The 22,949-nt window shown below is 40.5% G+C and overlaps 2 protein-coding genes across 4 annotated transcripts; one reads left to right on the forward strand and one right to left on the reverse strand.

Moving 5' to 3' along the window:
• Positions 1 to 1,970: 1,970 nt before the first annotated feature.
• LOC121885139 lies at positions 1,971 to 7,785 on the reverse strand. Of its 3 annotated transcripts, none has more exons than XM_042394306.1 (3): positions 5,668 to 5,750; positions 3,774 to 5,354; positions 1,971 to 2,497 (listed from the first exon to the last, which is right to left on the reverse strand). In XM_042394306.1, the coding sequence occupies exons 1-3, from the start codon at positions 5,676 to 5,678 to the stop codon at positions 2,446 to 2,448; spliced, it is 1,644 nt and encodes a 547-aa protein (XP_042250240.1). In that variant the 5' UTR covers positions 5,679 to 5,750; the 3' UTR covers positions 1,971 to 2,445. The 3 variants fall into 3 exon arrangements, with proteins under 3 accessions (XP_042250240.1, XP_042250239.1, XP_042250242.1); XM_042394305.1 differs by lacking the exon at positions 1,971 to 2,497 and adding an exon at positions 7,695 to 7,785 and having other exon boundaries at positions 3,565 to 5,354; positions 5,668 to 5,736; XM_042394308.1 differs by lacking the exon at positions 1,971 to 2,497 and having other exon boundaries at positions 3,565 to 5,298; positions 5,668 to 5,756.
• Positions 7,786 to 14,480: 6,695 nt separating this feature from the next.
• Positions 14,481 to 21,791, forward strand: kctd9b (potassium channel tetramerization domain containing 9b). The gene is made up of 12 exons (XM_042396195.1): positions 14,481 to 14,789; positions 14,952 to 15,073; positions 15,828 to 15,871; positions 16,739 to 16,832; positions 17,512 to 17,570; positions 17,669 to 17,797; positions 17,883 to 17,950; positions 18,021 to 18,116; positions 18,279 to 18,428; positions 19,499 to 19,604; positions 19,745 to 19,878; positions 20,551 to 21,791. Exons 1-12 carry the CDS (start codon positions 14,742 to 14,744, stop codon positions 20,665 to 20,667), a joined length of 1,167 nt encoding a protein of 388 aa, XP_042252129.1. The 5' UTR covers positions 14,481 to 14,741; the 3' UTR covers positions 20,668 to 21,791.
• Positions 21,792 to 22,949: the final 1,158 nt, after the last annotated feature.

Here is a 22,949-nt window from a genome sequence, read left to right on the forward strand (position 1 = left end):
AACTGACTGTGAAATAACTTTTATCACTGACACACAGATGAACGGCTTTCTCTTCTATCCCAGCTGACTGTACACTATATGATCTTTTTTAACAGTTTGAACCCGACCTGCTGAATCACGATTGCTTGCAGATTTATGTTGAGAGTATTTCAGAGTTTTATTGCACAGGTTGAGTTTGTGGTTACTGGGTGATTGTTTTTTTATTTGATGCACTTCCTCTTGTGGCACAGCTCGAGGTTTCCGGCCCTACATGTGGTCGTTCGATATGCAAACGGGGTCACTGGACATTTTATTAAAGCGCTGATATGTTAATATTTATTTGGAATATGTTCAGTAAAAGAAAAAGGTTGAGATAAAAAAAAAATTTGATGCCCTGCTCAAATGAATCTGTGAAGGAAGTCAGATTAATTTGATAAACTGCTCTCTTCAGCTAATCGAACATGCTCTGAAACCTTAATTGCACAATTTCCTTCCAGTCATGTATGTGTATGTTAAAAGGAGCTCTTATTTTATGTCTTGGAGATTGATTTATTTAATAAAGCTCTTTGTAAAACTAAACGCGTCGTCCTTTATTATTCCTCTTCATCACCAGCTGGATTATGAATCAGGTGAAGCAGGTAACAGAAAGCTCCAGGACGGAGGGTAATGCAGTGTTTTCTATGTCAAGGTGAGAGTCTAACAAAAATATGAATAAAGCTGGGGAGGATGTTGCTTTTTAATAAAATGTAATATAAATTTCAGCCCTGTAGTTTCTGCTCTGTCCTGAACTTTAACATGAGACACAAACAGCTTCAAGGACAGTTTGTAGATTTCTCTGATGGAGGAAACTAAAGGTGAGTGAAGACTTAAAGACTTAAAATATATTATTAGAGGTGTTTCAGTTATAGTTGAATACTGAGTTAAGTACACATGGAGCAGATTAAATAGATTTTTAATGTGTTATGACAGACTTCTTGTTGTCACATCCGTTGTGGCTCCATCTAGTGGTCACTACAGGAAACATCATTATCCAGAGTTGATCTCATATTCTTCAGGATATGTTCATTATGATGATATGAGCTGTGTTTTCTTTGAGTCTCTGTCAGACTTGCTGCTCAGAATAAAGTCAAACAGATATTTAATGAACAAAGTTCAGCAACAGACTCAGAAAGCAGCTGATGATCCAGTGAAGACACCAATCATGAAGCTCACATTTTATTCATGATTCATAGAAAAATGCATCAAGCAGGATAGAATAACACAATGTAGTGCAATCACTAATATATAACTTGTTAGAAAATAAAGAACATGAAACATGACCTGTGTCATCTGAAATATTAAACTAATCTGTACAAGCTGTTTGATTCAAAAACACGTGAAGAAAATCTCATCAAACATTTCATGACTCGACTCAGAGACACAAACATCAGAAAGTTGGATTCACGTCCAACACAGCAGAACATTTCTACGTTCTGTAACATCAGAGTGAAGGTCTGCTGGCACAATTTCACCTACTTCCAAGATGCACGGAGAAGAGAGACGAGGACTCCAGCAACACTTGTAGTATGAAGAACAACTTTATTAGTTGACCAATGTGTTTCGGCTTGTGGCCTTCATCAGGGTCGTTGGGAGTTGGGTATGAAAATGGGACATCTACAAAGATGGGTCGGATATATGGTCATGTGACCTCAGGCCAATCGTTGTCCAAGAAGGGACATGGGTGACTCCATATTTGGTCCATTAACCAAAAAGGTGCAACTATGGGGGTGGTACTTGGGTTTTTGGTAATCTAAAAATGTGCCTATTAGATATGACATACATTTAGAAACACTTTGATTATGATAATGTCAATAATAATAATAATAATAGTAGTAATAGTAAAGATAAAAGGCTTTATAAAGTGCTGTGTATAGAGAGAGCAGAAAGATGCATAATACAACAATATAAATTGATAAAAATAAAAAGTAATAAAAAAAAAACACATCATAATACATCATTAAAAAATTCCATCATAAAAAACACTACAAAACCACATAAATAGGTATTAAAAACCCACTACATTCTACATTCTACTACTTCATTCATGCCCCCCAGAGATAAACTTTGGAAATAGAAAATCCAAAATGCTTCTCTCTTTTTATTAAGAAAACTAACATTACCACCTCTTGGGCTGGAGTTCTCATCTCTCTACGTTCTGTAACATCGTCTGAACAAACGGATTCAAATGAGAAAATCAATCATGTTTGATAAACTTTAAGTGAACTGACTTCGTTAGATGCTACAGGAGACTTTCTTTCAGTTTCAGTTTCAATCAGACTTTTGATGGATGCTGCTCTGCTGTTACTTTCCTCATCTGTAGTCTTCTGTCCTGCACATGTGAACTCGTTTTAAAGCTGATTAATAACTTTGTTTCTCACATACATGGCAGAGAAATCTGAACCAGGTTTCTCTAATCCTCTACTGCAACTACTGGAACCAGAACTCCTGTTCTTGTTTCTTGTTTACTGAAGTCTTTGATCTGATAAATGAAGCCAAGAAGCAGAAAAGAGGCTGAACTATGACAGGAAGTGATGTAAAAAAAAAAAAAAAAGCAACAGCTGCTGTTATTGTGAGACAGATTCTGGTTTGTGCTTTGACTGATGCGGATCAACAAATGATTCCACTGTAATCTGAACAGTGAAGTGACGTCAATAATTGTGCAACACGTAGTTCCGACCAAGCAATCTGATTGGTCAACTAGACATTTAAGGACTTGCTCAAATCAGCATGACAGCACACCTAGCTGTGCTCAAATAAAAAAGCCTCATCACCAAAAATATCACTCCGCCATTCATTAGAACTACAGACTGTGACGTTGCGCTAACAACAAGTCACTTCCGGGTAGACGACTGCTGGTTGATTTGAATTGCAGAGACATGTGAACTTGTAACTGTAACGTTTGAAGATATATAGTTAAACACGGTGGTCCGACCTATCTGACATTTCTGTTTGTTTTATTTTATGTACTGTGTTGCTCCATTAGCTGTGCTGGTGCTACGGCGCTACTAGCTTAAAAATGTCTGTGAAGTTTGCGGAAAAAGTAGCTAAATCTGTCCATGGAAAAAAAAAATTTCAGTGGATATCTTAGTTACAACATGATTGAGCTAGCAAAGTAGTTTTGTGTTTATATGTGAGGTATTTATTCAGTTTGGGAAATGCCGCTATCTCCGGAAAGCATTAGCTGAAGTTGGCTAGCTGAGTCAGCAGGGACTAGAAATCGTCTCTGTTGCTAGGGCGTTACTAAGGGTCGGTCTACTTGCTGGAGTAGTAAACTAGGATTTATTACATAGGGGTCTACTGACGTGAGTGATTGTTTTCCAGGTATTAGTCATACCCCATGTATTTCCATGGAAACAGAGATAACACAAGCAAAAAGTTTTTTTGTTTTTAGAGCGAACAGCCTCACAATATGAATAAATCTTGTTTGTATCTTTTATTTTGTTGGTAAATGTTGTATAATTGCAATATTACACTCAAGGGTGTGGTTTACCGTCATTGTTGGCACTTCAGAGGTGCTTACGTTCCACATTAAACATTAAACCACAAGAACAAACAGCAACAGAGCTCAGCGGCTGTTTCTCACAATCACACATTTCAAATTTAAAAGATGATTCAATTATTTTCCTGATGTAGAAGGATTATAATGAAATAATGTTTGTGATGTTTAAACATTTGTATGAACAAACTTTGTTGTCTACACAGCCGACTGATTCACATACTTCATTGCATCTTTAACTGCTTTTAGTTTACCGTACATGTACCGCAGCGCTGCTGTGAATAATTCATCCTCTCGGTTTTTCATCCCCTCCAACTGCTTCCACTTCTCTTTGTCTCCTCTCTCCTTCATCTTCTCAATCAGGAAGTCCAGGTGAACATGAGTGGACAGCGAGTTAACGTTCAGGGCGATCTGCTCCAGTCTGATAACATGTTGGTAGGCCTCATCCAGCAAAACATTCTTCTCTTTGTGAAGCTTTTCTTTCACTGTTTTCAGAGATGACAACAGGTCTTTGCGCTCCTTTTGCTTTCCTTCATATTTCTGCATCAACTCCACCAAGGTCTTTTTAACTTTCCTGGTCTTGTTCACATATATCCACAGTTCTTTCACATGATCTGTTACAGGACACTTCCTGGTACACGAAGTGCAGTGACCACGTTTCATGACCTCACAGCTTTTAGGACTCCAGGCCATTGTGCATCCAGGATAGTGACAGTTCTCTTCACAGACGTTACAGGTGACAGCTGCTGCGTAAAAAATCCAGAGCCACTTCCCGCCCTTGATAGTTTCTTTCTCTTTGTAGGCCTCGTCGTATTCTATAGTGAAATTCTTATTGTACTTCATCTGTAGTTCATATTTCTCCAGGATGTCTTCGGTCTGTTGGATCTCGTTATGTTTTAGTTCAATCAGCTGGATTCTGTCCTGCAGGTTGTTGATGCAGGCCGTCAGTCTGATGCGTGCTCTCAACACTTCGACTGTCGTTATCAGCATCTGTGGTGTAGATCTTTTCAGGAAGTCTGTGAATCGAGCCATTCCTCTCTCCGTTACCTTCCACGTGTACTCTAAAGCGAGCTCATCTTCCTCTGTTCTCTGTTTGTTCTGGCAGTTATCGAACAGGAAGTAGATGGGCTGTTCACTCTCATTTCTGGCACATTTAATGCTCGCGACTTTAAGAGCTTTCAGAGCATCTTGAGGTGTTATTCCATTCGAGTTTGTGATGAGAGCGACGATCTTCTTCTCGATGTCTTTCCCGAACAGAGACTTCACTGAATCAAAGACGTACTTCAGACGGTCACTCAGTCGATTCTCGCTCGCCTTCAGCACCAGACCCACCGCATCGAGTTCATGAACTCCGTCTTCTGAACGAAACAAGTCAAACAATCTTTGACTGATGACGACATCGTGTTCGATCCCTCTGGTGTCTCCGTATCCAGGAGTATCGATGACGGTCAGAGAGAAGGGCAGAGTTTTACCTTCGAAACCAAAGATCTGGTACACGATCACATCAGATGTCTGACTGTCACACTGACCTTCCTCCTCATCCTCATCTGTCTGACCCTCTGACTGACTTCTCTCTACGATCTCAAACCAGATGTTGTCTTCAAACTTCACTCCCATGGCGTAGTTGAACAGAGCGTTGATCAGAGTAGATTTTCCTGCTCCTGTTTCACCTACAAGTAAGACGGTTTTGTTTGTCTGGTTCAGGTTTCTCTCACCAACAGATTTTCTTGTCAGAGTTCCAAATTTCTCCTTCTGTGTTGTCAGCTGGTAGACGGCAGGAGATCCTGAAGAGATCAGAAGACTTTTGGTGATGATGTCATTGTATTTGGATGAGACGTTACTGATTGTGTAGGAAAAAAATAGAGAAAAAATAAAGAACTGCTTAAACACATATCATATCAACACATATCTGGAAGCTTCCTGATTTTACAATGAGGTTCACATACTTTACGTTCTTTGATGTAATTTCTCTGTAATACTTTAAAATATTCCTACAGTAACTCAACAGTGACTTTTTCTGTATTGTGTTTGTGTCTCATAACTTCATCCAACTTTATCTTAGTTTTAATTTTTCGTATATAACAACATTACTGTAAAACTACAGGCCTCTCTCTGTCTCTCTCTACAGTCATTTGTGATGTAATGTTACTCACCTCATATCCATGATGCTGCCTGGCAGAGAGACTCCACACGGTGAGGATGAAACAGGGTTTTTTTGGTATCTGGGTGGACAAAATGAAAAACCATCATAAAGTGAAATAAAGATGTGAAGAACCTTTTGACAACAACGTCTCCTGGAAATGATCTTTGTTTGCTACCAAATGGAAACATAAAGCATATATGTGTTGAAGGAAATGTCCTGCTGTCTGGATTAAGCATCTATATCAACATAATAATGAGGAAATGTTGTTAATTAAAAGGTCTTTTCAAAGTCTGAAAAGAGATCTTTGTGTACAGAATGTCCTCTTTAACTGTTGACTTCGGGGAGACTGATACAGCTTTTATCTATTATAGATCTTCACAGAACTCATCATGTCATAACATATTTCCATTATCATCCATAAAATGAGCAACAGCCTCAAATCCCTTTGGACTTCCGCAGCCGGTGACTGTGTGAGTGTGTGTGTCTGTCTGTCCACCTTGTTGAGTCAATTGGTTGGTTTCCCGAAGACAGTCGCACAAGTCCACCAATCACGCACTGTGAGAAGCTGTCTTCTCAGCCTATTATCTCCGGCTGTGAGTCACGTAAAATCTCATAACATACATTGATCAACAGGGGAGAGTCTACAGATTCAGGACATATTTGAATCATATTTCTGCGTTGTATTATCGCAAAGATATGAATAGAAACATCGTGTAGGACGCGCTGCCGGACCCTGTATGGATACAGTTATGGTGTAACTGATTGAAATGCTATTGAGGAGCGTTAATAGCGGGTTTGACGTATTTCTGATGCCAAATTCAGGGGAGAAAAGCCTTCTGTAAACTAGCTAGCTGGCTGTTGTGCTAAAACAACCTGCTCTGTCGCAGTTTGCTGCGTTTGAGCCGACTGACCAGTTCATATATTCAGTTTCTATCCAGACAATCAATGGCAGCACAGAAATAGCAGCCAGCCTCTCGTCCATCATTCAACCACAGAAACGTTCAATATCTTAACGTTTCAACACGTGAAATACGTATCATATCAACATTTCTACAAACGTAGCATATTAACATTTCTACCCAGTTTTAATCGCCAGAAAGACGGCTGCAAATGTCCTGACGTCTCGCTAAAAAAAAAAAAAAACACCCGCTTTTGTTGGTTGAAACGGGAAGCGGACATTTGTTTCGAGGTGGTCTCGAACCGTGATCTCTGCTGACTTAATGAAACTTACTAACCATCAACCTGCTCCTCCTCCTCCTCCTCCTCCTCCTAAAAGGAAAGATCAGCTCATATAGATCGCATGAGAACTACGTCACTTTAGAAATGTTGATTTGATACGTATTTCACGTGTTGAAACGTAAATATTATTGTGGTTTGCAGAAACGTACAATGCCAACGTTTTATTCTGGCGACTGAGTTGCTGTGTATGATATGCAGTGTGTGATGTGATATGTGTATGTGATATACAGATACTCATTACCACCATGAATCAGCATTATCATAATCTGTTTATGAATCACAGCATCAGTATAGCAAGCATATCATAAGAATGTGTTTATGACATGAGTGACATATTGTTTATAACCTGCTAAAATCCACAGTGACAAACCGCTCAGAATCAATACTACTAGAACAGGAGTGACACACTATCTGTCACTTTAATCCTGGCATCACTATCATGAGCTGACAGCTGTATAATAATAAAGATATTTAATGCCAGATGTCTCTGTCCATCTTCAGTCACATACACAGACGTGTTCCTTTAAAACTTTGATGTCTTTTGTGACTAATAATGAGAGAAAATTAAAATCTCTGTCATGTAACATTTTCATCATTATTAAATGCTGTGTTAGAGCTCATTCACAGGAAAAAAACACTTTTAAATTTAATTTCAGCTTTTCATTTTATTTAATGTTATTCTATAACATTTCATTTATTAAGTTATTACAGCCAGTTATGGTGAGTTTTTTTACCCCTATGGCATTTGTGTCCCAAAAATCCTGATATTGAAAGTATTTCATGGTAAAGTGTTCTTACCTGTGATGTTGACTTGAGGAGATGCTGAGATGCTGAGGAGAGGAGTCAGAGCCCCGATGGCTTTATATCAGCAGAGAGGCAGCAGGTCACATGATTTCTTAGAAGCAGTCTAAACAAAATAAACAGAAACAGAAAGACAGACAGAACCCCCCCCCCCCAGCTGACCCCTTGGTGCTGCAGTGCAATGCTTTAGGATTTTCAACAATAATGGAAATCAGCCTAATTTAGCTCTGCAGGCATGGTTAGTTCAATCAGGGAAGACACAAGTTGACATGAATTCAAAAGTTTTATTGAATAATATATTTTTAATATAATACATAATCAGAAGAAAATGAAATTTTCCTCAGAGACGGGGACATATGACCTAGAAAGGAGTGAAACATTACTTCAACATACAACAGTTATTTGCAGTAGACAGCAACTGGTGCAGCAATGAAGGAAAAAAACAAAGAGAAAAGTGCTGAATGCAATACTGGAACAAATGAACCAGGAGATGGTTGCATACTGGTCAGTGAGCGGCCAGTTAAAATGCACAGTATGAGACCAGTAGAATGTACACTAGAAGATGTATAACTGTTTACTGAGAAATAACCATTGAGTATGAAAACAAGAAAACATGTGGGAGATGAGGCTAGTCAATATGGATGAAAAGCTAAGCTAATGTCTCACCAGACATTAGCTTTTCACATCATGGTTTCAGGGATCTTTGAACAACAAGGATGGCAGATTGATCTGGTTGAATATATGAAGAATATATAGAAGAGAACCAGTTGTTGATTTGATTTGATTTGTTTTATTGATTGGGACAGTGTGCAGTTATAAACATTAAAGATGCACTTCACTGGAGTTAGCTTGAAGCTAATTTGCATCCGTAGTCCCCCCCCACAATCAAAAACATACAACAGCACAACATCAAACAGTACAACAACTTGGAAGCTAGAAACTTTTTTGGTGTATGCACCAGCCGAGCAGTTCCTATAGGACTGAATAGACGCCATTTTTAGTCTGGTATCCAGTTCTTATAATACAAACATGTTCATGTGCCACTGAGCAACTTTCATAGGAATGAACGAGGTCCCAGTTTCCAGCTGATTGGGGGTGATGGAGGAGTGCTCTGCTCTGTATGAACAGTTCAGTTCTGGACATGTGCTGACATCGTTCTGATACCTTGTAAATATATTATGTATGTATTAATGTGGTGTATTTTTTTTTATAGTGTACATAATGGTTAATAAATATTGTAAATGTGTTCAAAGTAAATGTTGAAAAGCCAAATCTCTCCTTCCTAATATAATAAAGAGAAACTGTTTCAGTAACAAACATTTAATGAACAAAAACAGATTATAGACGGATATATATTATTTAACATATTTAAGGGTGTGTCTAACAAAAATATGAGTAAAGCTGGGGAGGATGTTGCTTTTTAATAAAAATGATATATAAGTTTCAGCCCTGTAGTTTCTGCTCTGTCCTGAACGTTAACATGAGACACAAACAGCTTCAAGGACAGTTTGTAGATTTCTCTGATGGAGGAAACTAAAGGTGAGTGAAGACTTGGATTAAAATATATTATTAGAGGTGTTTCAGTTATAATTGAATACTGAGTTACATAAACATGCAGCAGATTAAATAGATTTTTAATGTGTTATGACAGACTTGTTGTTGCCACATCAGTTGTGGCTCCATCTAGTGGTCACTACAGGAAACATCATTATCCAGAGTTGATCTCATATTCTTCAGGATATGTTTATTATGATGATATGAGCTGTGTTTTCTTTGAGTCTCTGTCAGACTTGCTGCTCAGAATAAAGTAAAACAGACATTTAATGAACAAAGTTCAGCAACAGACTCAGAAAGCAGCTGATGATCCAGTGAATAACAACAATCATAACAATAATGACAATGACAGAGCAGCAGCCAGAGAAGGATGCCTACAGGACTGTGAAGGACCGTGAAGGCTCGACCCTGAACCCAAGGTTTCCTTTGAGATGAGAAAGCACAAAAAAAACTCTGGGGAAGAAGCAAAGTTAGTGACATGCATTGATGTTACATGAATGCATACAGATGGAGAGGAGGAAGAGGAGAGAGGAGCTCAGTGCATCATGGGAAGTCCCCCAGCGGACTAGGCCTATAGCAGCATAACTAAGGGCTGATCCAAGGCGAGCCTGGTCGGCCCTAACTATAAGCTTTATCAAAAAGGAAAGTTTTAAGCCTACTCTTAAACATAGAGAGGGTGTCTGCACCCCGGACCGAATCTGGTAGATGGTTCCACAAGAGAGGAGCCTGATAGCTGAAGGCTCTGCCTCCCATTCTACTTTTAAAGACTGTAGGGACCACCAGTAAGCTGCATACTGGGAGCGCAGTGTTCTAGTGGGATAATACGGTATTATGAGCTCCTCATGATATGATGGTGCCTGACCATTAACCATTAACAGCTTTGTAAGTTAGGAGAAGGATTTTAAATTCTATTCTAGATTTTACAGGAGGCCAATGTAGCGAAGCTAAAATGGGAGAAATGTGATCTCTTTTTCTAGTTTTAGTCAGAACACGTGCAGCTGCATTCTGGACCAGCTGGAGAGTCTTTAGAGACTTGTTAGGGCAGCCTGATAATAAGGAATTGCAATAATCCAGCCTAGAAGTAACAAATGCGTGAACTAGTTTTTCTGCATCTTTTAGGGACAGGATGTGCCTGATTTTTGTGATATTACGTAAGTGGAAAAAGGCAGTCCTTGAGATTTGATTTATGTGGGAGTTAAAGGACATATCCTGATCAGAGATAACTCCTAGATTCCTTACGGTGGTGCTGGAGGCCAGGGTAATGCCATCCAGAGTAGCTATATCATTAGATAATGTGTTTCTAAGGTGTTTAGGGCCAAGCACAATAACTTCAGTTTTATCTGAGTTTAATAGTAGAAAATTGCAGGTCATCCAGGTCTTTATGTCCTTAAGTTTGTTTAACTGATTGGTTTCATCTGGCTTCATTGATAAATATAATTGGGTACCCTTGCCTTCATGGAGGATTCATCATTAAAATGTACAAACTGAAATCGGTCTGATAAAAAGGACTTAAACCAGCTAGAAACCAGTTAGAAAATAAAGAACATGAAACATGACCTTTGTCATCTGAAATATTAAACTAATCTTTACAAGCTGTTTGATTCAAAAACATGTGAAGAAAATCTCATCAAACATTTCATGACTCGACTGAGAAACACAAACATCAAAAAGTTGGATTCACGTCCAATACAGCAGAATATTTATTATTCTGTTCGGTTATTATATTACCTGTGTTGTTGACTTGAGGAGATGCTGAGATGCTGAGGAGAGGAGTCAGAGCTCAGATGGGTTTATATCAGCAGAGAGGCAGCGGGTCACATGATTTCACAGAAACAGTCTGAGACAAATGAAATTGAAACAGAAGGACAGACAGCCCCCCCCCCCCCCAATTTTCCCAGAGGTGGGAACATATGACCAAGAAAAGAGTGAAACATTGGTGGAGTGAAACAGTTATTTGGAGAGGACAGCAAATGGTGCAGCAGTGATGAAGGGGAAAAAAAGAAAACTGGTGAATGCAATACTGGAACAAATGATCAAGGAGATGGTTGCATACTGGTCGATGAACAGCCATTAAAATTGAAATGCACAGCATGAGGCCAGTAGAACGTGCACTGGAAGATGTATAACTGTTTACTGAGAAATAATGACCACTGAGTGTGGCAATACGAGGGCTGATACAATATTATGGGTAAAGATTTAAACCCCGCATCCTCCCAGCAACTCCTCCCACTCCCACCTAATGCCCTCTGCACTGATAGGCTAATGCACCAGGTAAAGTGCAGAGTGGCAGACTTACCTGCATTCAGCCACAGCAGCATATCATACTGCTACAATCCATCCCTCCCTTTTTCATCATCAACCCGACAATGCACTGGAAAAGTGTAGGAGTTAGTGCCAGGGTCTGAAGAAAGGAGACACAACATTTGACTGGGCGGGTGGGGGCTTCGCATGAGCCATTTCATCGGCAGTCCTGGGAAGGCGATGGGGGTTTGAATGATGGCCAGCCGTGTATCGGGCTGTCCGCCAAATGGCAGTTCCATTACTCCCTGGGGGAGAGACTGCTAGAGGGGCAAAATGAGTGGAGGGTAAGGATACCGCCGCATCGGCAGGAGGGGCCAACGCCGGCTTTGCTGTACGTCGCACAGCAGTCTCACTGCTCTCTGGGGGGGACACGGCCAAGGGTGCGGAATGGAAAGGGGGCAAATCGGAATGAATTCGTGCTGGAACACCAAACTTGGAAAACCACTCAGTGACTAGCACCTGGGCCATGGTAGAGGCTCTTTGGTCACGGGGGGCAGCAAGAGTATATTTGCTGAAGACGTCGGTCAGCACAAGGACATTCTCAAGCCTGTTACAGGTTGGTTCCAGCAACCATGTAATCCATAGCCAAAATTTCGTTTGGCTCCGAGGCCAGCAGATGCCCCATGAAGCTCCGGGCCAGTGGCCCTGAATCCTTGGCCACCTGGCACCGCTTGCAGGTTTGACACCACATGCCTCACATCAGAGGTCATGCCCAGCCAAGGTGCGTTACACAGCCCAAAGGGCATGCGGTTCCACTCGAACAGCCTGAAAGGAGTGCAAAAAGCTGTCTTGGGTTGGTCGGCCTCTGCAACCGGAACCTGATTGTACCCACTGGCTAAATCCATGGTGGAGAACCAGCTGGCTCTGGTCAAGTTTTCGGTAGTCTACGCATAAGCACAGGCTACCATCCTTTTTCTTAACTAGCACAATTTGGGAAGCAAAAGGGCTGCTGCTTTCCCTTATGACCTGCGCACCCAGCAGCTGGTTGATGTTCTCTTTGACCACCTCGTGTTCTGATGGTGGAATACGCTTGTAGCGCTGACGGATGAGGGTGTCATCCAAAAGAGCGATTTTGTGGGAAATCAAGTTAGTGCAACCCAAGTCACCATCATGGGAAGAAAAGAGGCGTGTTTCCGCAAAAGACATCGTACTTCCTTCTGCTCTTTGGCGGACAAAACTGACAGGGCTACTGCATCTACCTGGTCTGGCAAAGTGGGAGCCACAACTTGGGAGGCCATGGTGGCTGTATGAGATGAAACCTCCACAACACCAGGGGGCAAACTCACCACACGAACCTCACCCAAGGCACCTACCACTGTTCGAGGGTAAAGCAGTACATCCCAAGAACCCACATTCACAATGGGGATGTATGCAGTACCGCTCTCCACTCGAACCAGTGCTGGGGAGGCCAGTAGTCCAGCAGGAAGTCCCTGATCTGAGGGCTCAAAGAGTGCAGTAGTGCCAGAGTACTGTGCAGAACATGTAGCTAGAGCCACCTGCATGGTGCCACCAGGGATGCAGCAAGCCTTCTCGCCTTGCACCTTGACCTTACCAGCAGCTTCAGAAGGAGGGTCTTTAGAGGTCTGATGGCATCTCTGCAATGCTTGCACCACAGATTTTGGTGCTTCAGTGACAGTGGGTAGATCAAACAGGGCGAGACCATGTTGCCCAAACAGCATCCTGTAGCATCTCCGCAGGATGTTCATCCCCAAAACACCAGGTGCGTGAGGAGATTCATCAGCCAAAGGGTCACTGACCACCAGTAACCCACACCTTGGCAACAAGGCAATACAAGGGCTGATACAATATTATGGGTAAAGATTTAAGTTTATGAAATTTGAAAAGAAAACCGACAACGCCACCCTGGGAATTTTACCCAGGGAATTTTAAATAAATATAAATGGTAATGGAGAGGCATGCAGGTAAGTAATACCAGGAAAGGCAGGAGACGTGGTTCAATGTGTAACAAATATTTAACAAATTTATTTAGTTGGTCGCAATATGTTAAAAATGACTTAAAACAGAACTAAAGTGCTAACACCCTGCTCCAGTGCTGAGGCTTACTGATAGTGAGGGGAAAACTGGGGGGAGGAAGTCCAAATTAATTAAGGAGCACCCCACTCGTACGTGGCACACATGGCACTCTCTCCTCCCTAACATCTCTCTCCTCCCTAACATCTCTCTCTCCTCCCTAACATCTCTCCCTCCTCCCTAACATCTCTCTCCTCCCTCCTCCATATCTCTCTCTCTCTCTCCTCCCTAACATCTATCTCTCTCTCCTCTCTCCTCCCTAACATCTATCTCTCCCTCCTCCCTAACATCTATCTCTCTCTCCTCCTAACATCTCTCTCCTCCCTAACATCTCTCTCCTCTCTCCTCCCTAACATCTCTCTCCTCCCTCCTCCCCAACATCTGTCTCTCCCTCCTCTCTAACATATCTCTCTCTCCTCTCTAACATCTCTCTCTCTCTCCTCTCTAACATCTCTCTCTCTCTCCTCCCTAACATCTCTCTCCTCTCTACCATCTCTCTCTCTCTCCTCCCTAACATCTCTATCTCTCTCTTTCATTGAATGAGCGTGGTGAATGCAGTGGAGTTTACTTTGTGAGTGAGGTTTTTTTTTCTTTTTATGTTGTTTTTCGCTGTGGTTTTGTTTTTGGACAGCGTGGACAAAGTAAATCGTGTGATTGAGAGCGGTGTTAATATTGAAGACACTCCGATGTTCTCGTCAGTTAACTCCGTTAAAAAAGTCATAATTTCCAATGTTCCACCGTTCATGAGAAATTAAATGCTGGCAAAAGAGCAGTTCAGGTACGGGCAACAAGTGTCGCCCATTAAACTGATTCCCCTGGGCTGTAAATCTACCAATTTAAGACATGTCATGTGTTTCCGCAGGCAGGTCTTCAAGACTACGTTTTGTTGTTTTCTTGCATCGTCACTTGATGGCACTGAAGCTGTTGGTGAAATGAAGTTTTAAGAAAAAAGGGGAGACGTTGAAGTCCCGCCCATCTGCTTTGCTGATTGGCTGTTGCGTCTAATCTAAGTGTCTGATTGGCTGTTTCGCTGGTGCTGGGCGTTTTAAGCGGAGTCAGGAAAAGGAAGAGAAGAGTAAAGAGATTGTCGCTAAAAAAAATATGTATTAAATGGGGAAAATTAAGACCAGTTGACAGTTAAGTTGATGTTATTCTGCCATGAGAAGAGTCACACTGTTTGTCAACGGCACGTCCTCAAATGGAAAGGTAACCTGTGGAAGATAAAAGAGGGAGATAGGTGCCAAAACGGCTAGTTTACATCGCGTTAGCTTACCGTTAATTTACCGTTACAAGCTGATGTCGGACATTTTGTGTAATTAACGGTCGTGTAACATGTTTGTTATGTGTGTTACCGGTGTTACCGTGCAGGTGGTGGCCGTGTACGGCTCCCTGGAGGATTTACTGTCTGTGGCCAGTTCAAAGCTGGGGATAAGAGCCTCTAGTGTTTATAACGGGAACGGCGGCCTCATAGACGATATCACACTCATCAGGTGAGATTTACGAGGGAGTACTTTACTAAAATACCAGTACAACAATGTAAAAGTACTCCATTACAAGTCCTGCATGTAAAATCCTACTACAGTAAAAGTACATAAGTATTATGAGCTTGATGTAGTTAAAGTATTGCAGTAAAAGTACATAAGTATTATGAGCTTGATGTAGTTAAAGTATTGCAGTAAAAGTACATAAGTATTATGAGCTTGATGTAGTTAAAGTATTGCAGTAAAAGTAGTGGTTTGGTCCCTCTGACTGATATATTATTATATATGACATCATTAGATTATTAATAGTGAAGCATCAGTGTTAGAGCAGCATGTTACTGTTGTAGCTGCTGGAGGTGGAGCTAGTTTACACTACTTTATATACAGTTAGCTAGTTTAGTCCAGTGGTTCCCAACCTAGGGGTCTAGGCCCTCCAAAGGGTCAGCAGATAAATCTGAGGGGTGGTGAGATGATTAATGGGAGAGGAAAGAAGAAAAAACAAAGTTCTGATACACAAATCTGTTTTCAGTTTTTTGGACGTTTTTTCTCTAATCTTTGATTTTTGCTGAAATATTGGATCATTTGAACATTTATTGAAATGAAAGCATGTGAGAAGTTTAGAGGGAAAAATCACTATTTGGTGGAGCTGTTAACAACTCATAGACATGTGAAATGTGACCCCGACTACACACTGCTTTTTGTAAGACGTCAAAAAGCCAAAAAAAGGTTGGAAACCACTGTGTCACTGTGTGTCTGTCTGCAGAGATGATGATGTGCTGTACATATCAGAGGAAGATTCATTTGAAGGTAAGTTTATGGTGAAGTTCACTTGTTAAATTAGATTTTTATAAAACTTGAATTCTTTTTTCACCCAAAATATAAAATAATGTGAGTTACCACTGATCTCTGAGGGGAGGAAATATATTTTGAGAATAAAGACGAGGAAGATATTGTGAGGGGAAAAAATCAAGAAAAAAAGTCATAATATTCTGACAATAGAACAGTAATAATTTGAGAATAAAGTAGAAAATTTATCAAGCTGTAATACTAGTTTTTCAGATTATTTGCTTGATTAATCGTTTGGTCTATAAAATGTTGATAAATGTTACAATGTCATCTTCAGATGTCTTGTTTTGTCCGACCAGCAGTCTAAAACCTGAAGATGTTCAGTTTATTATCCTTTAAGATCAATCAAAGCAGCAAATCCTCCTGCTGTTTACCTCCAATGTATCGTAAAAACCTGGACAAATCAAACAAACACTGTCTGCATGAGTAGATACCAGTAGAGGAGGAGAAGCTGCAGCAGTTAGTCAATCCACTACAAATGAATCAGCAACTATTCTGATAATCGATGAATCATTTTGAGTCATTTTTCAAGCATATATGTGATGGTTACAGCTTCTCTTGACTTTACATGACAGTAAAGTGAATATCTGCAGGTTTAGGTTTGACAAGACATCAGAAGACGTCACCATGGAGTTCTAGGAAACTGAGATTGACATTTTTTACTGTTTTCTGATGTTTTATAGACTAAAACGATCAATCGATAGTGACAATAATCGCTAGCTTCAGCTCTGGATTTTGAGTCAACAGACTTTTTAATCATCTCAAACTTAAAACAAGATCATGAAGAGCAGCACAGTCCCTCTCAGTAACTCACTGACCTGTGTGTAGATCCTCAGTACGACGTCGGAGGCCCTGAAAACTGTCAGACTCACACTGACTGGCTGACGCTCAACGTGGGTGGACGCTGCTTCACCACCACGAGGTAAATATGACTGTTTGGATCATGGATGGACAACAATACGCTGTTCTGGTCCTTCCTGTTAATCCGTCTCTGAGTTTGTGCTTCAAGTCCTTCCTGAGTTCTTAGAGGCTGCTAGCTAGTTTATCTACTTCACACATTAATAAAAATAACAGTTTTAGGAGCCAGAAGATAAAAAAACTTTCAGTCCTGTGTGAATGTTGGTCTGACTTTGTTTTATTTCTATCTGCATGGAGAAATATGTGTTTTATAATCAGTAGCATTCATGCAGTTTACAATGAGGTTATGCTAAGCTAACTTAGCTAAGCTAACAGCTGTAAATATTCAGTAACAACTCACTCATCTCTATGTAACAACTAGTTTGTGGAGCAAAGTTTTAATTCAGTCATTTGAAAATCTGCAGTATTATAAGGAGGCTACGGTTGAACAGCTAAGAGCTAACGTGCTAACTGACTGTTACCAAGCTAGTTAGCTCAGAAAGCTTTATTTTCCCTCCTCAGTAACTTTTCGTTGTTGTTGTTGTTGTTTGACGTGTTGTTAAAAGTGTCAACATTACTGCAGAAATCTTTAAGTTGTGTCACTGTGTTGTTTTCAATGTTGATATTTGAGTATCTTATGTGTGTATGAATGAATATATTAGACCTAATTATTTATTGTGTGTGTGTGTGTGTGTGTGTTGCAGGAGCACACTGGTCAGTAAAGAGCCTGAGAGCATGCTGGCCCACATGTTCAGAGAGAAAGGTGAAGACCTTCATTAAACCCGTTATCAGTTGAAGATGAACGATCGATCTCTTTTCTCACTTTTACTTCATGTCTGCTTGTTTTTGTTTGTGATCCAGATGTTTGGGGCAACAAGCAGGACTCACAGGGAGCGTACCTGATAGATCGCAGCCCAGACTACTTTGAACCCATCCTCAACTATCTGAGACACGGACAGCTGATCATCAACGAAGGGATCAACCCGCTGGGTAGAACAGACACTCGTCACATCTACAGACATGAACAGATCAGTCACATGATGAAGCTTTCTAACCTCCTGACTGTCCACTGCAGGTGTCCTGGAAGAGGCTCGATTCTTCGGTATCGAACAGCTGGCTGAGCAGCTGGAGAACCTCATAAAGGTGAGTGAGTGTGAAATATATATTTGTGAGACGTTTATTCAGTGTTTTCACATCTGTTTCTCCTGTTCAGGCCTCTCAGCCCCCTGAAGACCACTCTCCCCTGAGCAGGAAGGAGTTTATTAGATTCCTGTTGGCCACCACGACCAAGTCAGAGCTGCGATGTCAGGTAGACAGTCACAAACATCTGCACCACCTCTAAAACAGTTGTAGCAGGGTTACTCTCCAGGAAACGGATAACGTGACAAGAATAACATTTTTTTGTCAGTTGAATCATAACCGCAGGAAACACACAGTCCCTCGTATTCATCGTACGCTTGTGATCCTTCAGGGTCTGAACTTCACCGGCGCTGATCTGTCTCGTCTGGATCTGCGCTACATCAACTTCAAGATGGCCAACCTGAGAGGAACCAACCTGACCCACGCCAACCTGAGCGGAGCAAACCTGGAGAGGGCGGACCTGTCCCTGGCTTCTCTGGATGTGAGTCGTTGTCGTGTTCACGCAGGTTTAGATTAGTTTAGAAGATTAGCGGCATTCATGAACAAGTTTCAACATCAGGGAGAGTAAACACTGACACAGACTTTAAGAGTCAGGTCGTATTAGAAAGAAACTCTTTCATGAGGAAGGAAAACATGTTGACAGCTGCTCTGAACGACCTGAAGAGCAGGTCATCACAGAGACACGGTTACTGCTTAAATACGGAGATAACAGCGTTTATTTTCTCCTGGAAGACATAGTGTTAAGATCAGTTGTACACAAGAAAAGTGACAGAAATAAGCGAAGAAAAACTCCCCTTTAACCTGAAGAAACCTCAAGCAGAACCAGACTCTAAGTGGACGCCATCTGCCTCGACCGGTCTGGTATATAGAGGAAGAAAGAGGGAGGTGGAGAGAGACAGAGAAGCAATAACAACAATAATAATAATAGAGATATGACTAGTAATAATAATAGCAATAACACCTGCAGGATAACTGCTCCAACCCCGGCAGCCAAGGCTCACAGTTCAGATCCTGCAAGACGTTTTTAACACAAATAGTTGTGTTAAGAGTGAAAAAGCAGAAGAGAAGATCAAACTAGATTGTTCAGCTGTGCAGGAAGTGGTTTGTATCAACACCTTAACCAGCAGCGTAATCCAGCAAAATTAGGAGAAGAGAAATATCAATATTTAATGTGAGTCTGTCATTTATCTACATTTATTTTTACATTTATGCATTTGGCAAACACTTTGGTCCGAAGCCACGTACAATCCAAGTGTGAGCAGCAGCAGAGAGCCGGTGGAGAGAGATGAGAAGTGGAGAAATATGAGCTGTTTTTGTCTGGTTGAAGACCGAGAGGTGAGAGACGACCTCTGACCGTAGAGAAGATCTTTGTGATGATGAGCGAGCGACAGATGCAACATCCTCATATTCCTTTACTTCAGCTCTGCAGGTCTAGCAACGCTTTCATGTCACAGCGGCTTATTTGAGTCCACGTTGAAAGAGAAATATTAATATTAGTCACATATTCAGTAGGTGTGTGTGTGTGTGTGTGTGTGTGTGTGTGTGTTTCAGGGAGCCAACCTGCAGGGTGTGAAGATGCTTTGCACCAACGCTGAAGGAGCTTCACTGAGAGGCTGTAACTTTGAGGATCCTGCTGGAATCAAAGCCAACCTGGAGGGTGAAGCAGCCAATCACACGTTTCCTTCAGGTTCACACAACGACACCAGATGACGTTCGTATTGATCTTACATGTCAGCGTGTGTGTGTGTGTGTGTGTATGTGTGTGTGTGTGTGTGTGTGTGTGTGTTGGTGTTTCAGGAGCCAACCTGAAGGGTGTAGACATGGAGGGAAGTCAGATGACGGGTATCAATCTGAGAGTCGCTACACTGAAAAACGCCAAACTGAAGAACTGCAATCTGAGAGGAGCAACACTGGCTGGGACGGACCTGGAGGTGAGCGCACACATGCACACACGCACGCACGCACACACACACACACACACACACACACACGCACGCACGCACGCGCACGCACACACACACACACACACACACATACAGTCGTGTTTCCATCACTTCAGAGGAGAGTTTCAGCTCGTGTCTGCTAATTCCTCCGTCCACATTAAAACACCAGAACAGGTGATTCTCCATCTTCTTGTTTCTTCTTCTTCTTCTTCTTCCAGTAAAACGCCGCGTTACCGCCACCATCTGTTTTATCAGCGATATGACAGTGTTTGTACGAAGTTCCGTTTCCCCCGTACTCACTACAACCTTTTCACATTTAAACACTCTGGAGGACGTTTTGGAAAAGCTCAGTTTTCAGGGAAGAAAAACACCGTTTTAGTCTGGATGGAGGAACAAAACAGACGTTTATGAAATTATCCGGCTTAGCATGGACATGGATTAGATTAAACCTTAAACCAAGTCTTTGTGTCGCCACAGCATGAAGAATAATATATATATATATATATATATATTTATATTTTGGTCAATGTTAGGTGTTAATTAAGGAGCCTGAGACCCCTCGAAACCCCCACAAACAAACACAGACACTGAACATCCATAATTAACAGGACATTTGACTGGACTGTTAGACTTGTGTGTTTTTTATTTGTATTTTTCCAGAACTGCGACTTGTCAGGATGTGATCTTCAGGAGGCCAATCTGAGGGGCTCCAACGTGAAAGGAGCCATCTTTGAGGAGATGCTGACTCCTCTGCACATGTCTCAGAGTGTGCGTTAAACAAGTCTTCCACACACACGCAGCTTTAAATCACAACACACACTCCCGTTTGTTCCTCTGACGACGACCAACGAATGACAACAAACTTTGTATTTAGTTTAGATTTTTATACATCATGTCAGTTATGTTATTTTTATCATGTCATTCAGTCTTACTAAATGAACTCCACAGGGCTTCTGAATGTAGGTTTTGATTGCTTATGAAAGTAATAAGTGTTAAACACAAGATGATGATATTCATAAGCTTTCAAAATGAGTTTTAAAGTCGTTTGAAATACATTTTAATACATGTAATCAAAGCACTGCTGACTACTGTAAAAAATCATCATAATTTAAATACCTGCAGTGAGAAATATACATTTTAAACTGCAGTGGGACACAAGTCACAAGACTTAAATGTGATGAAATGATGGTGAGATTTTGATATTTTGTTACATTTTTTTATGTCTCATTCCATAAATTCCAAATAGTCGCTGCAACATGTTATTACAGCTGTTATTACCTCTGGCTGCTGGTGAAGGGATTTCATTTTAGAAAATAAACAGGATGTGTGTTTTGACTGGAAACATAAGTGTTTTCTGTTCAGAGAGGATGATGAAATATTATTATGTGAAACTATTTGAGACTTAAGAAATACACAAAAAATACATGACGCAGTGTTTTCAGTCTCTACGTGTGACCTCTGACATCAAGACAGGTGCTTACTGAAACCTTTCTGCCCTGTTTTGTACTTATTTTTTTATTATTATTAAATTAGTCGCCTTGCATATCAGTGTCAATGTAAAGAATAGTGTGTACGTTTATATCGAACTGTTGAACTACAGTAGAAATGTCAAAACAAGCATCTGCTCGTTAAACTGCTGTTTTTTTGTTTTTTTACACATGATGTTCAGTTATTACTGTGGTAACAGGAGAATGTATATTTTAGTAAATCTCTGCTGAATGTTGGTGTATTTATACGTGTTTTGTCTTAATTCAGTGTACGTCAGAAACTGTAAACTGGTGTGAAATGTTGAAATGAGAAAAACCACTGAGGTGCTAAAAACCCGAACCGTCTGTTTCAGTCTCTCCTGCTGTTCTGATTCGTTTTTATCACCCTGATGTTTAATAAATGTTCTCATGAAATCGTGGTCCCGTGTTTAACTTCTATAAGTGTGATGTGGAAACACTGAGAATGAACTTAACAGTGAAGAAATAAACGATATTTACAGATTCACAGATTCTGGATTTTTACATGAAGGAGAACATAACTTTGTAGTGGAAAACATTATATTCAAAGTAAAGTATTATTCGAGATCTTTAAAAAGTTTTGTTCTGCATGTTTTAAAGTTTACCAGAGTAAAAACTAACTAATGAATGAATAGTTTCAGACACAATAAAGCAAACATTCAGGCCTGTAAACCTGCCAACACATGACGTCTAACTATGGAAATTAAGCAAATATACACAAACAACATATAAACAAAACAAACACGTTCCAAACTGCATATGCATCCATTAATGTTTGTCATTAATTAATCTGTAACTAATAGTGTTTTATAATTATTAAACTACTAAGTGGAATGAAAGTTGAATGATGTTATCTTCTGGTTCAGTTACATTTGATTTATTTATTTCTATCTTGATGTTATAAAACAAGATGAAAACAATAACGAAAGAAAGAATAATTATGAATAATATAGACATTACAGCTGCAAACATACACTTATACATGATTCAAGATTATTTATAATTCATAAGTCAGGTGTTTAAACAGCTTCAACTGGACAAATAAATTGACACATTCATTCGTTCATTCATTCATTCATTCGTTCACCCAGTCAAACATTTACAGTAAAGCTTGAGGGAAAGAAAATTAAGTTTTGCTTTTAACTTCAACCTCTTGCTGTTCAGCTGCTGGATGTTGTACCTCGATTAAACAGCAGAGGGAAGTGTTGTCTCAGTGTCTGTGAGCAGTTTTCAGTAACAGTCAGTGTTTCCATCCCAACAGGAACATGTTAGCAAGTCATTCATTGTCCCCCTTCTTGCATAATGTCTTCATCTCTTCTGACTAAAACTTTCCTGATGAATCTTCTCCTAAAGGACGAGTTCACAATAGTTCAACTGTGTCTTAAATCAACAGTCAGGAACCCAAATGAACAGTGAAACATGTTTTTCTTGCTGTAATCATTCCTCTTGTTCATACTGACCATTAGAAGATCCCTTCATAATGACCTTACAATGGAAGTGATGGAGGACAAAATCCACAGTCCTCCTTCTGTGCAAAAATGTATTTAAAAGTTT

This window comes from Thunnus maccoyii, chromosome 19 (genome assembly GCF_910596095.1).
Source record: "Thunnus maccoyii chromosome 19, fThuMac1.1, whole genome shotgun sequence".
In the NCBI taxonomy this organism is placed as follows: domain Eukaryota; kingdom Metazoa; phylum Chordata; class Actinopteri; order Scombriformes; family Scombridae; genus Thunnus; species Thunnus maccoyii.